Source organism: Drosophila yakuba, chromosome 3L (assembly GCF_016746365.2).
Source record: "Drosophila yakuba strain Tai18E2 chromosome 3L, Prin_Dyak_Tai18E2_2.1, whole genome shotgun sequence".
NCBI classification, from domain to species: Eukaryota; Metazoa; Arthropoda; class Insecta; order Diptera; family Drosophilidae; genus Drosophila; species Drosophila yakuba.
Window position 1 is genome coordinate 11788867 of NC_052529.2, and position 17964 is coordinate 11806830.

Genomic DNA, 17964 nt, shown 5'->3' on the forward strand with positions numbered 1-17964 from the left:
AAAGCTCGTTATCATCGCTTGTAAGCCATAAGCTCGTAAGTGCCATCTCTAGCTTGACCAACTCCCATCCCTAGTCGGTCCAATCAGCTGTGTTTGCGATTAATGTTTTTTTTTAGGTTTATTTAAGTGTTGCTAATAAAAGCGACCGACCGGGCGCCTCTTCTTGTTCGTCGGTGGGCGTATACAGTTTATAATAATTGGTGTGCCGCAGATAAGGCGTATTCGTAAACAAACGACGGCAAACGCAAGCAAACATGTTGACACTCGGCTCGTAACGCCAGCGGCTCCATTCAGTCGTCTGTTGGATGTCCATCTAGCCGGAACCCTTGATTTCCGCGGACTGTGCGTGGTGCGGCTAGATTCAGTTCGTGCTAAAAATGCGACAAGTTCCCAGGCATTTCGAATAGCCAGACGGACGAGCAAAAGTGTTGAATTCTCGAAAAGTAAACGAATTGGGCCAATTCAGCGGTTTCCAATTGGAGTAGAAACGTGATCCCGCGTGCAAATACACATGCAAACAAATAAATACATAAATAGCAAACACCTGCATGTGTGAGTGAGCAGGCACATGCTGTTTCTGCTTGCCCTCGCATTTTTTGTGAATGAACTGGAAAACGCGCTAGTTTAGCACGGATAGTATTGATCTTTGTGCCGCGGGTCAACGTAATTACGCGCAAAATGAAGGCCACCATCGATAAGGAGCTGCTGCCCATGAAGGCGCACTATTTTCTCTTCAATGCCGGCAAGTAACTCCCTCCTTCCCCCCTGCCAGCCCATTAAGTTAAGTACCGCGCATCGCTTACATCAGCCGATAATGTTTTCCCGTTTTCAGAGGCACGCACGTGCTGCAGCCTTTACGTACATACGTACATGTACGTACAAATACAAATGTATTTACATCAATTTAGCTGTTAATTGCGAACTTTTGAACTGTAGCTTCGATTTCGTCACAGCGCACTTATGCATTAATAATCATGTGTGGAGATAAGGAAAACACCCGGAATAGAGACCATAGAGCACTGAAAGTCCAGTAAAACAGCGATAGGCTAATGCAGGCCGATTCGGGTTGCGATTCCCATCGCACTTTGCTGGGTTTTAATTACAATCAGATCCATTCCATTGCGTTTACATGGCCTAATCGAAACTCAATTAGCTGAACCCCCTATAATTTGAGTTGTTACAAAATATGCTGCTATCTTTCAGTACATATGTACGGATGTATCTACTGAAATGTTTGAGTTGTATTTACAACTATTAAAACATCCAGCTCTTAGTTAAAACTACGTTAATATTTATTTACAAAGAATTTTGGAATATTTCTTTTACGAGAAGTACTTTTACGTGGAAAAATTATCGGCAGTACAAGAGAAAAGCTCTCAATTCTCCTTAAAATCAACAATAGCTTGTATTTGGAATCAAATCAAATAATTTAACTCCTATGGAAATGGATGGAAAATTTGAAATATCCGTAAATGTCTGGCGTCCAATTAATTAAACACTTTATGTGAGTTAAGACCACATGGAAACACAAGAATACGATTTCCAATCTGACTTCAATTGCCAGAATTGGCTGACACATTTCAATTTTCGGTTGGTTAAAGTAATGGAAAATATGTTTAGTATTTAGACATGTAGATATATAAATTGGGAAGATAATAACGTTATAAAGCAGAGTATTCTTAGCCATGCAAACACAGACTTGCGATAAGCTATGTACATCTTTATACCCCGACTTAGATTCCATGACTAAACCGTTTGCAAAAAGATGAACCCAATCCAAAGGCCAAAGGTGGCCAAGGGTTAGGAAACGAGATTTTGTGACAGCCACATGGCCCAGAGACCTCGTTGCCGCGCCCGAAACTCATCAAAAGTTAAGACGCGCCGACAGGCGAAGCACTTTCAGCAATTAAAGCTTACTTTTACTTTTATCTCACTTTTCAATTCAATTAACACTGCGTTCTACTGCGAAACGAGTCGGCGATGTCTAGTTGCACTGCTTTGTGGTTGACTCTGCTTATCGGCGAGGCAGAAACACCCACTAGTTTGGCACTGCCCATATGCATATCTCCACCCACGCATCCCATCCCATCCACTCACTCATCTGCTTATCAGCTCCAACGACGAGTCCGCAAGATAATCTAGTGTTTTTCTGCTTTATTATCCAGGCACCGCGCCCGTCGTCCCCTTCATGCCCACCCTGGCCGGCCAATTGGGCTACTCCCCCGCCGTCGTGGGCACCATGTACACCATCCTGCCCATCATCGGAATGCTGGCGAAGCCCCTATTCGGTTACATTGCCGACCGGTAAGATGATCTCTGCGACTTATCTGTGCATTTAGATCCCATTTCCCAGACCCAAACACTTTTGTTTATCGTTCTCTATTTACTTTTATAAACATGACTTTAGTCAGCAAAATGTTAAATCTCTTTGTGACAAGGTTTTTAGTGAGCTAGACTCATAAAATATCTATGCATGCACATCCCCACTGTTTTTAAGGAAATTATCAAAGCAATAGAGATAACACCACTTTAGATTGGCCTAAAGCTATCAGTTTCAACATTCAATTTGGATACTAACGCAATAACTATCAATCAAAAGCCACAGTGGAGCCACAATTTTCAATGACAGCATTTTATTTATTATCGAAAGATATCTGCAAGTGCCCTTGTACTTCGTTTTTGGCTTGAATAAGAACATAATCATTCGATTTGATATAACTATTAATACAAAATCTAGGCTTAGAAGATCTTAATACTGACACACTGATTATTTAAAGCTTTCAATAACAAGAGTGGCTTTCAACCATCCAAAGGTACCATCGCCATCGACCCCTTTTCCTGAGTGGCCAGGTCCTCACGGGCATCGCCTTCTTCCTCATCATGTTTGTGCCGGGCATGGAGAAGCCGCTGCCCAAGGTGGAGTTCCACTGCCACCAGGGCGTCTCCGACGTGCGATTCTGCTCGGAGTACGGCGAGTGCGAGAAAAGGAATCTGGAGCAATACTACGGGAACAGGACGCTAGAGTGCCATCTGAACTGCGAGGCGCAGCCCTTCATGTGGGACATTGTGTGCCAGGATTGGCTGAAGAACGGCACGGAGAATTGTGCCGCCAATCGGACCAACAACCAAATGGAATTCGGCACGAGCATCAACATGCAAAAGATTCAAAAGGATGACAGCTGCATGTTCTTTATGATTCCCCACGATCAGGGCCAGATTGCTGGTCAGAATGTCACGTTGTATTGTCCAATGGAGAAGGAGTACTTCAAGTCCAACTGCACCATGGACTGCCATGAGGACTACCTCAAGGAGCAGCTGGCTGAGAGTCCGGTGATTAACACAAGCAGTGCCGTGACCATGCCGCAGTTTTGGGTGTTCTTTGGCCTGCTCATCCTCAGCTGGATCGGCATGGCGGTGGTGGTCAGCATTGGTGACGCCATATGCTTTGGCATACTCGGCGATCGTCATCATCTGTATGGCAAGCAGCGTCTGTGCGGCTCCCTTGGATGGGGAGTTTTCGCCCTTCTAGCGGGACTCCTTGTGGATCACATGTCCGTGGGCGAGGTGAACAAGAACTACACGGCCGTGTTCTGGATGGCTTTGCTTATCATGGGATTCGATGTATTCGCATCATCGAAGCTGAGGGTGAGCACATCAGAGACTGAAAATCCTTTCCATAAACTGACTTGTAGTTTTTCTCAATCCAAATTACAGCACACGCCAACACATTTGTCGTCCAACATTTTGAAGGATGTGGGTCAGATGTTCCTCTCGGTGCGCTGCGTTGTCTTTTTCCTGTGGTGCGTTGCCATTGGACTTGGAACGGCGCTGATATGGAACTTCCTCTTCATATACCTCGAGGAGCTGGACAAGGCGTATGAGGAATGCGGTAGCTCAATTAAGACCTTGGAGGGCTTGGTCATGGGCATTCAGTGCTTTGGCGGCGAACTGCCGTTCTTCTTTCTGTCCGGATGGATTCTGAAGAAGATTGGTCATGTGAACGCCATGAGCCTGGTGCTCTTTGGATTCGGAGTGAGATTTATTCTCTACTCGATGCTGCAGAATCCCTGGTACATCCTGCCCATCGAACTGATGAACGGGGTGACCTTCGGTCTTTTCTATGCCACAATGGCCTCCTATGCGAGCATTGTGGCACCGCCAGGAACCGATGCTACCATGCAGGTGAGCTTGATTATTGTAGGAGTGATATCCCAAAATTTATTCATTTCGTTGCCATTTCAGAGTCTGGTGGGAGCGATATTCGAAGGCGTCGGTGTGTCAATGGGCAGCTTGATCGGTGGACAGCTCTTTGAGGCGGTCACTGCACGCCACACCTTTGAGATCTTCGGAATAGGTGCCTTCATAATCTTTGTGATCCACGTTTGCATTCAGCTGTATCTCCAGCGCAACAGCAACATCGACGAAAATGGTAAGGGTACGGTCGCTTCTGACACTGCCAATGCCAATGCCACTGCCTCACCCTCTGCACCCTTGGAGACGGACATTCCTAAAAATACTGACCATAAAGACGGTGACGGGTTCCGCGAAGTCGACCTAAGTTGATGGTGACCGTGATCCTCCTCCTGAATTTTGTAATCTTATATACATTGACGGATTTAAATTGATCTAACGAAAACCTAGCACCCTTAAGTATTAACCAATAACCATTCAAATGCAGTGAAGCCGGTAACGAGTTCCATATGGCCATTGTACTTAAAACCATCATATATTTTATAAGATCTGCCATAGATTTTATAATAGAATATTTGACGGTAATAGACCTAATAATTCTCAAACTGAATTTACCATATTGTCGCCCTATTACATAAGTTTTGTAATGCTGAAACACGAAATGATGATAGCCATATCATATTTTTTCCATTAAAATGTATGCGAACTGAAGAAAACGTTAACAAATAAAATGGGTATAAAAACTCTTTGAATAAAGGGGAAAAAACTTTTTCGCCTACTTTCGAAAACTAACAAATTAATACTTTTAGAGTGGTAAAACAATGAGCTAACATATAAACTAACAAACACATTTATCCCTTTAATATAAGTGTGGTATTTACTAGACTCCCATACTGTAGCTTTTACCTATCAAATTATTATTTAATAATGTAATATAAATGTTTCACTAACTCTTCTGAATATTTTTAGGCACTGTCAAGTATTTCGCACCGACAGATGCAATGCACATGCTGAATGATCAGGAGTATAGTAGAGTTAGCTAAACAATGTTTGTATTGGACGCATCACCACCCACAACAATACACCAAACCAATCACCAAAAGTCACCAACGAGCCAGCAGCAGCGGCAACAAGAGGCAAGAGGCCACGCTTCTACAGTTCAACTGAATGCTCCACTCCGACATATTTTACCCCCGAGCTGCATGTTGAATCGATCTACTACCTGTATTGTAAACATGCTTTAATTAAGTAGTAACTTATCTTAGTAGCCCCACACTCACACTGATCGCCACCTACGTGCATGTCGCGTAAGCGAATCTCTTCCTCACTTTCCCATTTACAATTGAAACCAATGTGAGAACTTAATTATTTGTAGAATTTCAAGCGCAGCTGGTTGTTTGCATGTTCAAGTAGTTAAAAACAATGTTTATCGCGAATTTCAGTTTAAGCCGCTGCCTTGGCGCTGTGATTGTTCAACTATTGTTTCTCCACACCATCTTAATGTTAAACATATTTGTATATTTATAAATAATATTTGCAGCTAAATGTATAGTAGTGATTGGCTTTCCTCACTCTGCGCGCATTTAGCTTGTTTCTGCGAAATCTCTTAATTGTTTACTTAACTATACATAATATACAATGTCATGTTTTCCAACTAATCGCAGACATACAATATCCAGGTCTTATAATGTATACAATTATTATTATTATTATTATTAATATTATTATTCATATTATTATTATGTATTCAAATGGTTTAACTTTTGTTCAACTGTTATCTGTTACAATATTGGCTAGTTGTAAACGGGAATCCCAATGTAAATGCGCCTTTACAAGGTGTGTAGCTTGTAAAATCCGTAATACACCTGCTTAGGTGTTAGCTGAACCGCTGCTTTTACTGGCTGCCAATGAGCGACTCCTCGTGCTGTAGCCTCTCGAGTTTCCGCTGGTAGTCACGCTGCTTGCAGGCCGCCACGTTAGCGGCTCGTTTCTGTAATCAGCAATTCAAAGCTAATAAACAATTTAATCAACAGCGGGATTCTAATTTCTGATTACTTTCTTTACGGCTTTATTATGGGTTTTTACTTTGCTTTAATCATTTCTCACCTTCAACTCCTTGGTGCGCTGGTAGACGCTCTGCATTTCCTTCTTGATTTTTGTTAGCTTTTCCTTGTATCGCCTTACATCGCTCATCTACAAAGTTGGATATTGTAATTGAGCCAATTACTTGTGCTCTCTAATGGCAAGTTACTTTGTTGCCTGTTTCTGTTTGTCTTTAGATAAGATTGTGATCCCAGACGTAGGACTACACCCACTGATAAGATTTCGGTCAACTTAATTTGCTGAGCTATCTTATACTTAAGCTTTGCGATGGATAGTGCCTTATAGATTGGCCCTAATTGGTCCGAATTATTGAGTGTAGCCTCGAAACAAGAGTGATATCTGAAAGCTTTAGTCGAGCTAGGGAATTTGGGGTATACTGGACTATGTGTTTCGGGCTCTGACCAATATTATTATTTTATAAATGTGTTTTGACAAAGTAAATATACAATAAATCTTACTCATAAGCTTCGAATTATTAACACTCTTGTATTATATTGAGAGTATTCTGACTTTAAATTGCTTTGAAAATTATTCAGCAAATAAATACAATTTTGAAATTTCTACTACAAATTTTTTTATAATTATTAATTTACAATATAAAATAATATAATATATACTTCACTTTTGCGTACCGTACCGAAAGCAAAGTGAAAGTTTACTGGGTCACAACAGAATCTTCCCAAGATGTAGGTCCCTAAAGTTGCCTGACATGGCTAAGAATCACTACTTACCATGTCATTCAGCCTGGCCACTTCGCTGCAGTCCAGCTTATATTTCTCCTTGGACAAGTCGATGTATGTTTTGTTCTGCCTGCCGCTGAAATGAAATTTGCAGTTCGTGAAGTGATCTTCAGAATCCGAACCAAAGTGCTCACATTAATTCTCTGAGCTGGGAGCGCACATGGTTCAGCGGAGGTTCCGCTATTTGAAGGACGCCAGCGGACAACTGCAAGGCGGCTAGACTGCCCATGACTTCGTTGTCCTGGGAGGAGCAACAGGTTTCCGCATCTTGTTTTGGTTTTCCATTGGGTGAAGATTGGGCGCTGGGATCCCTTGCAGACTCATTTGGGAGCTCATTGAGAACGCTAAGAATGTAAATTATATGTACTGCAAATTGAACAATAAACTCTATAATCTATTTTACCTATTTATATTGCTGCTCTTTAACATAATATCAAATATTTGCTGGCTAAATCAAAACAAACCAATAGGAGATTAAAACTCAAAAACAGCTGATTAATCGGGTCTGGAATTGTTATCGATAAGTTGACCAAAATTCGTAAAATTTAAGTAATTGCTGTAACTAGATGTCATGTGCTACAGCTAGCTCTGTGAATTTTAGTGCTCAATTTCAACTTATTGTTTATATTGATGTTTATTTTAAATACAAATAAAAATAAACGATAATTCATGTCGGAAAAAAAATACCAATTTATCCATTATCCGCTCGCATAGCCTAGTCTCGAACCAATTTAGTCTTGACACCTAATACAGTTTGGGAGTCTGATAGTCAGCTGTTTGTTTACCTTTTAATTAACAAAACATATATTAAATGCGCTGCGCTGTAAGAAATTGCGGAAACAACAATCGCAATTGCAATAGAACGAAATGGCGATACTTTCACTTTCCCAAAGAGGAGCCAAACCTGCAAAGGTGGATTGATTTTTGCCAGCGCGATAATATCAACCCCGCCACAGGTATTATTCAATAACAACTGTTTAAAGAGTAAACAAATTATATGTGCATCTTTTTTAACAGCCTGCATTTGCAATGAGCACTTTGCACCCGATGCCTTTGAGCGAAATATGCAGTACGAACTGGGCTTCAGCCGCAAAAATCCAACCAAACTGAAGCCCGGCTCCTTTCCGAGTGTAAATAGACCCCAAAAGTTGGCGAAGGAGCTGCGTGGAAGGATCAAAAAGGGCTCCACAAAGGGCTCCTTAGCTGGTTCCACGAGAATGAACAAGATGGAGTCTAAATCACTCCTGGAAGAAACGCAATCGTCGGACGGCCACGAAACCATAGAAATCCAACTCTGTGATTTTACTGGCGATTTTGGGGGCTTCGAAGAAGGTTCCTCCAGATTGTACGATAATATCACAAAACCGATCAGTGAATCTGAAAGGCTAGCGAGCTCCCAATCATCTGAAGATGCCGACTGTCCGTCAAATCACAGGCACTGGGAAGTAGAAATTTTGGATCCCCTCAACCCGCCGTCAAATGCCAGGGATCATGTGGAGATCATCGATTCGGAAGGGGACAACTATGTGAAGCACTTGGAGCTCGAAGTGTAAGTCGTTAATATACGTTCTATTTAATAAATCATAAATGTATTGTTCGTTCCCAGATGCTCCCTGAAACGTGAGATATTTTTCCTCAAAGACGAGCGCCAAAAGCTAAAGGATGAAATTCGTGATCTCAAGGACACAATTCAAAAATCAGAAGTCCAAGAAATCGCCGAAAAACAACTGCAAATTTTTGTCGAAAGCAACAAGGTTAGTTTTTAGTTTTTTTTGCATTTTCCTTGGGTAACATTTTTATTTTATTTTTATTTTAGAGGTCTCCGCAGGTTTAGAAAAGTCTTTTTAGATATCTGCAACGAAAACATAATATTCAACGACTGACTAGCTTGTAAAATCTGATTGAAAACATCAAACGTAATTAAATGTAGATGTAGTGCGTAATAATAAAATATTACATGTGCTTAATCCATTCTGAATCTGAATTCAACATAAATAAACAAATTACCAGGTGTACAAGTATGAAATGTCGTTTTTTTTAAATTAAAAAACACGTTAAATTTTGTGGAAAAAGAAAAAATCATTTATTCAAAGTATTTGCCGTCGCTAGCTACACATTTTTCCCATCTCTCGGGCAATTTGTGGATTCCACGCCAGTAGAACTCATCGTCTTTTGCGGCGAACCATCCATCGAGCCATTTTTTCACACTTTCGTAAGAATCGAAGCGCTGCTCAGCAAGTGCGTGTCCCATCCAATCGAGTAGGTGGTAATCGGATGGGGCCAGGTCTGGTGAGTAAGCCGCATGCGGAAGCACTTCCCAATTGAGTGTTTCCAACGTGTCGCGAACCGCTCTTGCCGTATGTGATGGAGCGTTGTCATGGAGAAAAATGACCTTGTGTTGTCTTTTTTGATATTCCGGTCGTTTTCTCTGAAGCGCACGGTTCAAATTGATCAATTGTTGTTGGTAGCGTGCCGTATTCACCGTTGCGCCGGGTTTCAAGAGCTCATAGTAGATGACACCGCTCTGATCCCACCAAACACAGAGCATCGTCTTCTTGCCAAAGCGATTCGGTCGAGCAGTCGATGTGGCCGGTTGTCCAGGATCAACGTATGATTTTTTACGTTTAGGATTAACAAAAAAGATCCATTTTTCATCGCCAGTAACGATACGATGCAAAAACGACTTCCTTTTGTATCGTGAAAGCAAAATTTCGCATGTGTTTTTGCGCCTCTCCATCTGCCTCTCGTTCAACTCATGTGGCACCCATCTACCGACCTTCTGAATCTTTCCCATCTCTCGCAAGCGATTGGAAACTGCTTGTTGACTTACTTCCAACTGCTCTGCGAGTTGTTTTTGCGTTTGAGCATCGTCTTCATCCAATAATGCTTGCAGTTCGGCGTCTTCGTACCTTTTTGGTGGTTTTCCGTGCTCTTTGTCGTCGACGTCAAAATCACCACTTTTGAAGCGTTGAAACCACCGTTCACACGTTTTCACAGTTGGTACTTGTTCGCCAAAGGCTTCAACAAGCATTCGGTGCGATTCCGCTGCTGTTTTCTTCAAATGAAAACAGAAAATTAACACTGTCCGCGTTTGCTCTTTATTCGGCACGAAACTCCACATGTTGACTGCACTGAGAGTAAACGATAATGACGCTCGATTGGCGCAAAACTATGGTGGTTCGACAGTCAAGGTTGACACTTCACAAGGTCAAAGTTTTAAGACAATCGATAAATATTTACGTTTGGGAGACATCTATATGTTCGAACCGACATTCCATACTTGTACACCTGGTAAATACAAATTTGATAAATAAGTTTAATATTTTAATTGCCAAAGGCTTTTATACATTTGTTTTAAATATTTTTGTATTTAACAGGACAAATTTTGAATGTTGTAAACATTTCTAGTTGCTCATTTACTTTACAAATGGAATGCATACGTCGCGACTTGGGTGAAATCCTTGAAATTTGGTTGTCTACCTACTTACCCACTTATCCACACCTTTTCCCTGCTTTCTATCGACTTGAGCACTTTCCACAAAATCAGCGGGCACTCAAAAATGTTTTGAAGGTGTTCGCGTTTATCTTTCCTGGAAATTTTTGGGTAATCGCGGTGTGGTAATATTTGCCAAGGTCAAAGTCATTACGGCAGGCAAAGGACTCTTATCCAGCAAAATTCGGAATTTCGCCTACCTGCAGGAGTATATAACGCAGTGGTCAACTGGGAATCGACCTGCACTGCAAGCCATGTTCTCCGACCGACAACATCCATCGCGGACCGACGTCGGCTCCTGGTGGAGCACCACGCATCCGGCGCTGGATTGTTGATGCATCAAAGGACGAGAACGACGTCGAACACCACACATCCTGGGAGCAGCTCTAAGGATCCAATCTTGAAGACATTGCAGTGTCAGCAAATTAGCCGAATTTAGACAATTGTAAATTCTAGTTAATTCTATAGCCAAATTGTACATTTTAGTTAATGTCCCATTTCGATTGTATATACACATCATCAACACAATTGTATATAACTAGTTAGCCAATTTAGTCTAAGTAGTAAATTGTACATAGCAACCCTAGCCAATTTTTAGCCAATCCAATAGACCAATTGTATATACAAACAAAATGTAGATAATTTAACAAGTTTAGTCAAATTTTTAGTTCAATTATATAGAATTTAGCAAATTTGCAAACAAATTGTATATATCTAAAATATTTGTGATATTTTTGCAATAAAATGAAATTTAAATTTAAAAATAAAAGAATTCGCTTTAAAACGGAAATTACAACATTTTTGGGGGTTAAAAGCTGATTTGCATTGGAATATTTTGAAAAATAGTAACTAAAATGTTACAAAAGAGCTATGTTACTGTTTTAAAGGCCGATGAAGAAAATGTTATTCAGGTCAACCTAATAAACAATCTTTAAATAGAAGGTCTTTCTAGAAAGACAATTTTAAATTATTAGTTTTTAAAAAAGTATATCTAAATACCATTTCAATATTTAAATACTCAGCTGTTGTTTTAAACATTATTTTAATGTTGAAAGTTGTGTACATTGTTGCTGCTTATTAACACTTACATCTCTGTTAAAAGAGTGTATAAAATCAATAAACTATAGAACGATATTGCGAACATAGAATTTATGAACCTATCTGTGATGAACACAAAAGATGCCCTAAAAGTAAAAACTTAAAAACCAAATTTGTACTAACTAAATTAGTAGGTAATCAATATATTTGGGCAGACGATCTAAGCTGATCGATTGAGATGGAGGGCTCCGTGGGCAGTTGGAAGCGAGCCAGACAAATCGTTTATCCCTTCTTAAAGTCGAGAAGATCGTCCAGAGCCGCTGCCTTGCCGGAATCGTCCTTCTCCAATTCCGCTCGCGTGCATCTGCCACAACAATCAGCCGAGGGCTTGTTCTCGCACTCTCCTATCGCTGGTGGCTTGAAGTTGGGCGTCCAGGGTCCCAGGCTGCCGCTGGCGTAGAAGTCCATGGGATAGGCGTTGTTGCGCGGCGACGAGTTATGTGGCGTCCATTCGACATCGCCCAAAACCACTGACAGCTCGTAAGGATTGAGCAACGGTTGAGTAAATGCGGATCCCCAGTCGATTGAAAGTCGCGGGCAAGCAATCTGCACGAACGCGTCGATGTCGGCGAAGAGAGCCAATTTCTGTGGGAAGATCTCCGACAGCAATAATGTGGTAGTTTCGATTCCCTTGGCATGAAGTCGCTTCTCCAAAAACCGATGCACTCTTGAACTGCCCTGTCTTCCGAGTGTTCCAAGTATGATGCCAATGCGACGCGCCTTCTTAGCCCGCTGGACAGCGTCCAGGCGAAGATTCTGCATCGCCGAATGGTCGTACTGCTCTGTGGTGAACTTCTTCTCATACGGATCATACTTGTAGGCCTAATATTAACATATTATATTAGTAAACTACCAATAAGTATGCAAACCATAATGTATACCTTTAGCAACGGGTTGGCTATCATTGCGGATTCGAGATGAAAACGTCCATCACCCAGATATATTATCATCTTCGTTGTCTCCGGCAGCTGAGGCGAAGTGCACCCAAGAATCTCTCCGGGACTAAGTGGCTTGGCCTGTGGTACTATCACATCATAACCTGCTGCTTTCAGCTCAGTAGATGCAGCCTGCAGCGTTGTCACGAACTGTATTGTGCTGACTAAAGCTATTTGGCCCACCTCTGGGCGGAAGTTCAGCTTAACAGAGTCCAGGAAGTGCAGCGGATCGATTTTGATGTCTACAAAAATGTACAGCACCTTGATGCCACACGTCTGATCCACGGGAATAAGGCAGCTGTGGCCGTAGTGGACCAGCAGATCAGCTCCCAACGCCTTGGCGGTGTAGTCGTCCACGCAGCAAGCTCCATAAGTCACATCGCCCATTATCACAGTGTCTGCGCTGGTGAATCGCTCTACAATGTCGCTGATAACCATGGCGTACATCAGCAGGCCCTCCGGCAGTTGCAGGGCCACTCGCTTGGCCTTCATCTCCCGTATGCGCCAGATGGTCTTGTGCATCTCGAAGTTGTAGTTCGAGGGCAGGCGGTCGACGGCCTGCTGCAGCAGCGGATCATCGAGCAGCTCCTGGGGAATCCGATTGATACGCGCCTTTGGCTTGAACACCTTCTTTGGCCTGGCTCGCACCACCACGACATCGGTGCTCTCGCTGGTCGGGAGGTTGCTGCTGGGTTGGATCACGTCCAACATGGTGCTGCAAGAGTATAGAGTAATGAGTATATTTCTTGAATTCCTTGAAATAAAGAATGCTGTTGAAAGTGGCCTACTCTATAAACCTACAATGCTCCTTATACGTTTGTTAAAAAATAAATTTAAAATACCACATTCATATTTAAATCAGACATGTTAAGGTCAAGATTGTTTTGATTATTTAAAATTATGGAATCGTATTTAAATTTGTTTGTGCGGCGATCGGCTCACAAAATAAACAATAAACAAAGAGACAGCGCATAGTATTGACTGGATTTAGATGATGCGAGTGGCGTACGTGACTGCTGAATGGCATGGAATGGGAGGACGTAGTCCGGCCCCCTCGGATTGCAGCGAACCGGAAAAGAAAAACCCGAATTCATATATGTAATTAGCACACGCCAGGTGGTGGGTGAATCACTCAATGGAGTGGCCCCACCTTGGGGAAACTCTTTGGAGCAGGCACTTTCAAATCGGAGCGCCACCAAGGTCTGAATTAACAATTGCCAATTGAACGGCAAAACAAACTGGCGTTCTACTTATAGTAAACAGCATAGTAATAGTAATATATTGTTTAATTCTGTTGAAAAATGTTGGAAATTATTCCCAACACAGCACCGATTGATTGAAAACTAGCACAAAAACTATGTGAACAGCAAATGTTTACTATGCACTTTAAACATAAACGCAGCAACTTCACTGGCTGGCCTTTGTCTTACCCGTGGTATTTGTTTAGTTAACAACAGTTAAGAAAGTAATACTATTTAATAGTAGAACACAAGCTGCCTGCACTCGGAACGCTCGATACCTTTATCAGTTGGCCGTTGGACGCCGTCTGAGTTTCAGGGGTTGCGTTTGCTGTTTGCCGTTGGCGTTTGGCTGCTGCACAGAAATTGGTCACTGAACTTTCCGTGTGTGTTGCGCCATTGATAACTGTTTCTGAGTCACGTAGGCCGCACACCATGCAACACGGCACGGGTTACTTTGGCTACCTGACCCCGCTAATTGCACTGCGTTGGATCTTTAGAAAGTACCTCGCAGCCCAGTAGCTGACCTAAATTAAAGCGCTGTTTTGTTAATTTGCACTCGGAACAACTATTATATCACTTGGCACAGATAATGGTTGGCCTTTGGCCCTTTGACTTGTAGCACAGTGTACTGCTGGCACGTTTACTCGCACAGCTGATGCAAAATTGTTGCTTCGTCTGTCGTTTCCAATCGCACAGTCTATTGATTTGTATTTGAATGTGTTTGTAGCTTGTCTGGCACACGAGTTACTTACAGTTTTTTATTCCTTAGCGTGCTTTAGAAACGTTTTAATTATTTCCTTCCAATCCCGCGTGCGAATGTCGAATGACAACAGCTGATTGGGCTAATTGGCTCGTGAACTTGGAACTGAGTCCGATCGGAGCAGAGAACTAGAGCTAGTTGTGCCCAACACTAAAAATTAAAAGTGTTGAATAACGACGAATGGCGTTTTAATCGGTTTTTAAATTTTTAAATTTCACCACTTGTACTGAATCAACAAAGTGCTGTTGGTTAATTGAAAAGTTCTTTTAAAGTTTAATAATACTTAATACTTGAAAATATTCTATCACATTAGGATTGGATCAATTGTTCTTGAGTTTATATGGCTACCACCCTGGCAGTCCGATCTATAATAAGATACACTTTCAATACATTTGTAATATTTATTTCCTAACCAATTCAATTCCTATATCGTGTACTTATTAGGTGCAACAATGAAATGATATAGTTCCGCTTGGGATTTACAGCTTCGAGCTCTCCGCCTCGGACACATCAGCCTCCTCCGCATCCTCTGAAATGGAAAATAAATGAAAACAAATCAGTAAAAACTCCCGTAAAAGGGGCATCAATTCATAAACCGCCTTCGTTCACCTACGCTTTCCGCCGGGCAGACGCCTTTGGCGTTCCTGTTCCACGGCCGCAAAGTATTCGGAGGCGGCTTGCTCGCAGGCTGCCTCAAACGGCGCCATGTTGATCTTCCCGTTGACCATCATCGTGTCCCCCTGATCCTGACCATGGTTGGCTTTCACCTTCAGCTTGCTTTCCCGGGATTTGGCCTCCAGGATCTTCTCACGACGGTTCTCGCGCTCGAACATCTGCCAGAGGAGCATTTGATTGAGGAGACTATAATGTTGGATTCCCATTCGAGACTTACGGCGGTTAGTAGTGGCTTGTCGTTCTTGGCCGACATGACCATGTTGTCGGAGACCTCGATGAGGAAAGTGGCTCCCAGCTGGCTGCCGCAGCTCACGAATTTGCCGTTCTCGTTGGTCCGGACACAATACAAAGGTTCATCGCACACCTTAACCGTGAGCACTGGCTCGTTCTGCTGCTGCAGCAGATCCCAGGTGTCCAAAACGCCATCCATGCGTGTGATGAAGAACTGGGAGACTCTGGAATTGATGATATAGGCCACGTAAGAAATAACCTGTAAGTATTGAGTTCTCACTTGGTGTAACTCCAAGCGCCATCGGTCAACATTGAGCTGCTGCTCTTGGTCCAGATGATGGAGCTCTCCCTGCAGTCCTCCGACCAGATCCGGGCACACCAGTCGCCCACTGTTAGAAAGTTCTTAACAAAGGCCGGATTTCGGGTTATGGCATACACTGGACCCAGGTGGCACATCATCTGTGGGAGTGAAACAAAATCAATCGGAAATGATCCGTGATCAGAGGCAAAGAGCATACCCGTATCTGAATCTTCTCCGTGGGCGTCTTGCCCTTCCGATTGCAGGAGAAGAGCATGCCCATCTCAGTTCCCGCCATGAATCTTGTGGGAATGGTGGTCTCGTACTCCAGCACCGATATGCCGTAGGATCGGGATAGATCCTGCTCGTCACTCTTTACCGGATCCATGAGCAGGCGATCCAGCGGTTCGGTGAGCTTCCGGGTATCCCACCACAGCACCTGACCATCGGAACCGCCGGAAAAGAACTCTGTGCCGCTTTTCGAATTGTTCCAAAGCACCGAGTTGACCGGATCCCGGTGGCACACCTCCCGTTCGCTGATCATGACTGGAAGTTTGCCATGTCGCGTGTCCCAGGCGGCCACCTGACCATTGTACATGCCACTAACCAGACTGGTTGGATCCTTCTGGTTGTACTCCAGACACACGCACGGCACCTTCGGTTCCAGGGTGAGGAAGGGCTCGTTTGGATTCTCCACCTCCCAGATGTACGAGTTGCACTTCTGGTTGGACTTGTCGCCCTGGAACCGCATGTCGCAATGGCTGACGGCCATTTTGATGCCGCCATCCGGTGACCAGGACAAATGCTTCACTGGCACCTTAATGGGATTGGGATCGCGGTACACATTGACCGTACGCGACTTGCAAGGCTCAGGCAGTGGAGCTGGATCGAGATTCTCGAAATAGTTCTCATAGATGTTGACCGCGTTGTTTTGGTGGATGTAGTGCTCCATGGGCTTGGTCAGATTCATCACCTGGGTAATGTAGTTCTCGTCCTTCTCGATTTTCCGCTTGTACCGCACCGTCTGCTCCGGATCATGCATGTTGATGTCCTTCGGCCATCCGCCCTCATTGTGGGTGATTCCCGTACTCTTGTACGTCGCCCTTTCCGTATTGGCCACACTCAGTGAGGTTTGTCCGGCGTATTGCGTCACCCGGTCCACGGGGTTCTGGAGGATGTAGCTCTTGACTAGCTCCGGGTTCGAGTTCTCGGTGAACACCACCTCATCCTTGTCCTCGAAGTTGACGCGGGCTCCGAAGGAGCGTCGCTCCTTCTTGAAAATATATTCCATTCCTATTCGGAACTCAGCAAAAAGTATGACTGCTCTTCGTTTTCACAGCCAATGAAATGAAGAAAACTTTGAGAGACTACGATAAATCATTGATTTTATCCATGGCAACTGACTGCTTGGTCAATAAAAGTGTCGCAATCAACGGCCTACCGGATAAGCAGACATATGGATTTGTATTAAATTATATTATATATATTATTAAATTATCATTGTCTTCTTGCTCCCATTTAAACAATCCAAGTAATCCACAATTATTTGCAATTTTTATTTTCAACATAAAATGAGGGACTTATTTCGCGTAGAAATGTTTGCAAACAAATGATTGAGAATGCTAAAACTTTCGTACTTACAATAGTAATAGTTATAGTAAAATTAATGTGATCAAACTGGTATTTTACAGGGAAATCTTGAGGCTTGGATCGGGGACTCTACTACAGGTTATCTATACACATTAACAATATCTATATTTGTTTTTCAGCTTCATCGGCCAATAAAGAGTGTTGAGTATGGAAAATACTTGGCTTTCGATCTGTCTTAGGGTAAGGATTACTCTGTTGCCTGGTTGGGCTGGGCATACCATAAAATCACTCTTATACTGGCGACGATCTCTAGTATTTGTATATAGCATTGCTTTGCGGCAAATCGCTTGAAGATTTGTTATCGTTAGGTAGGTGTATTCGTTTCTAGCTTTGCTTCCTGCAACATCACATGATTTCCTCCACGCTCCTCCGTCTTCCACTCGGAACTACAGATCGAATCGGACTGGGTAACTGCAACTTGTAGTTGGGTAACTAGAGCTGGTTTGATTTGATTACGTTGGATTGGAACTTATAATACGGTTTAGCACCAAAAGCAGCTGATACACGTTAAAGAAACTAGACTTAACCGCTACAATAGATCGCTCAAAA

At 42.9% G+C, this 17964-nt stretch overlaps 5 protein-coding genes across 11 annotated transcripts; 2 read left to right on the forward strand and 3 right to left on the reverse strand.

Annotated features, from left to right (window-relative positions):
* Positions 1-94: 94 nt before the first annotated feature.
* Positions 95-6229, forward strand: LOC6533758 (major facilitator superfamily domain-containing protein 6-A). Of its 2 annotated transcripts, XM_015194764.3 has the most exons (6): positions 97-742; positions 2166-2304; positions 2814-3645; positions 3715-4182; positions 4243-4429; positions 5161-6229. In XM_015194764.3, the coding sequence occupies exons 1-6, from the start codon at positions 679-681 to the stop codon at positions 5232-5234; spliced, it is 1764 nt and encodes a 587-aa protein (XP_015050250.1). In that variant the 5' UTR covers positions 97-678; the 3' UTR covers positions 5235-6229. The 2 variants fall into 2 exon arrangements, with proteins under 2 accessions (XP_002094462.2, XP_015050250.1); XM_002094426.4 differs by lacking the exon at positions 5161-6229 and having other exon boundaries at positions 95-742; positions 4243-4902.
* LOC6533759 (biogenesis of lysosome-related organelles complex 1 subunit 6) lies at positions 5557-7567 on the reverse strand. Of its 2 annotated transcripts, none has more exons than XM_002094427.4 (5): positions 7438-7567; positions 7169-7378; positions 7026-7110; positions 6298-6384; positions 5557-6181 (listed from the first exon to the last, which is right to left on the reverse strand). In XM_002094427.4, exons 1-5 carry the CDS (start codon positions 7461-7463, stop codon positions 6086-6088), a joined length of 504 nt encoding a protein of 167 aa, XP_002094463.1. In that variant the 5' UTR covers positions 7464-7567; the 3' UTR covers positions 5557-6085. The 2 variants fall into 2 exon arrangements, with proteins under 2 accessions (XP_002094463.1, XP_015050251.1); XM_015194765.3 differs by having other exon boundaries at positions 5557-6201.
* A 227-nt stretch (positions 7568-7794) lies between these two features.
* On the forward strand, positions 7795-11227 carry LOC6533760. 2 transcript variants are annotated; one of them, XR_006245194.1, is made up of 5 exons: positions 7795-7990; positions 8052-8583; positions 8641-8788; positions 8851-10325; positions 10412-11227. XR_006245194.1 is itself a non-coding variant. In XM_015194766.3 (4 exons), the coding sequence occupies exons 1-4, from the start codon at positions 7846-7848 to the stop codon at positions 8866-8868; spliced, it is 843 nt and encodes a 280-aa protein (XP_015050252.1). In that variant the 5' UTR covers positions 7795-7845; the 3' UTR covers positions 8869-11227. The 2 variants fall into 2 exon arrangements, 1 of the variants encoding a protein (XP_015050252.1); XM_015194766.3 differs by having other exon boundaries at positions 8851-11227.
* Positions 11228-11552: 325 nt separating this feature from the next.
* LOC6533761 (2-(3-amino-3-carboxypropyl)histidine synthase subunit 1) lies at positions 11553-14665 on the reverse strand. Of its 3 annotated transcripts, none has more exons than XM_015194767.3 (3): positions 14554-14665; positions 12507-13275; positions 11553-12447 (listed from the first exon to the last, which is right to left on the reverse strand). In XM_015194767.3, exons 2-3 carry the CDS (start codon positions 13269-13271, stop codon positions 11848-11850), a joined length of 1365 nt encoding a protein of 454 aa, XP_015050253.1. In that variant the 5' UTR covers positions 13272-13275; positions 14554-14665; the 3' UTR covers positions 11553-11847. The 3 variants fall into 3 exon arrangements, with proteins under 3 accessions (XP_015050253.1, XP_039230167.1, XP_002094465.1); XM_039374233.2 differs by lacking the exon at positions 14554-14665 and adding an exon at positions 14080-14279; XM_002094429.4 differs by lacking the exon at positions 14554-14665 and adding an exon at positions 13991-14277.
* On the reverse strand, positions 14563-17812 carry LOC6533762 (dynein axonemal intermediate chain 2). Of its 2 annotated transcripts, none has more exons than XM_039374232.2 (5): positions 15986-17812; positions 15748-15926; positions 15454-15691; positions 15175-15394; positions 14563-15090 (listed from the first exon to the last, which is right to left on the reverse strand). In XM_039374232.2, the coding sequence occupies exons 1-5, from the start codon at positions 17054-17056 to the stop codon at positions 15041-15043; spliced, it is 1758 nt and encodes a 585-aa protein (XP_039230166.1). In that variant the 5' UTR covers positions 17057-17812; the 3' UTR covers positions 14563-15040. The 2 variants fall into 2 exon arrangements, with proteins under 2 accessions (XP_039230166.1, XP_002094466.2); XM_002094430.4 differs by having other exon boundaries at positions 15171-15394.
* Between the last annotated feature and the right edge of the window lie 152 nt (positions 17813-17964).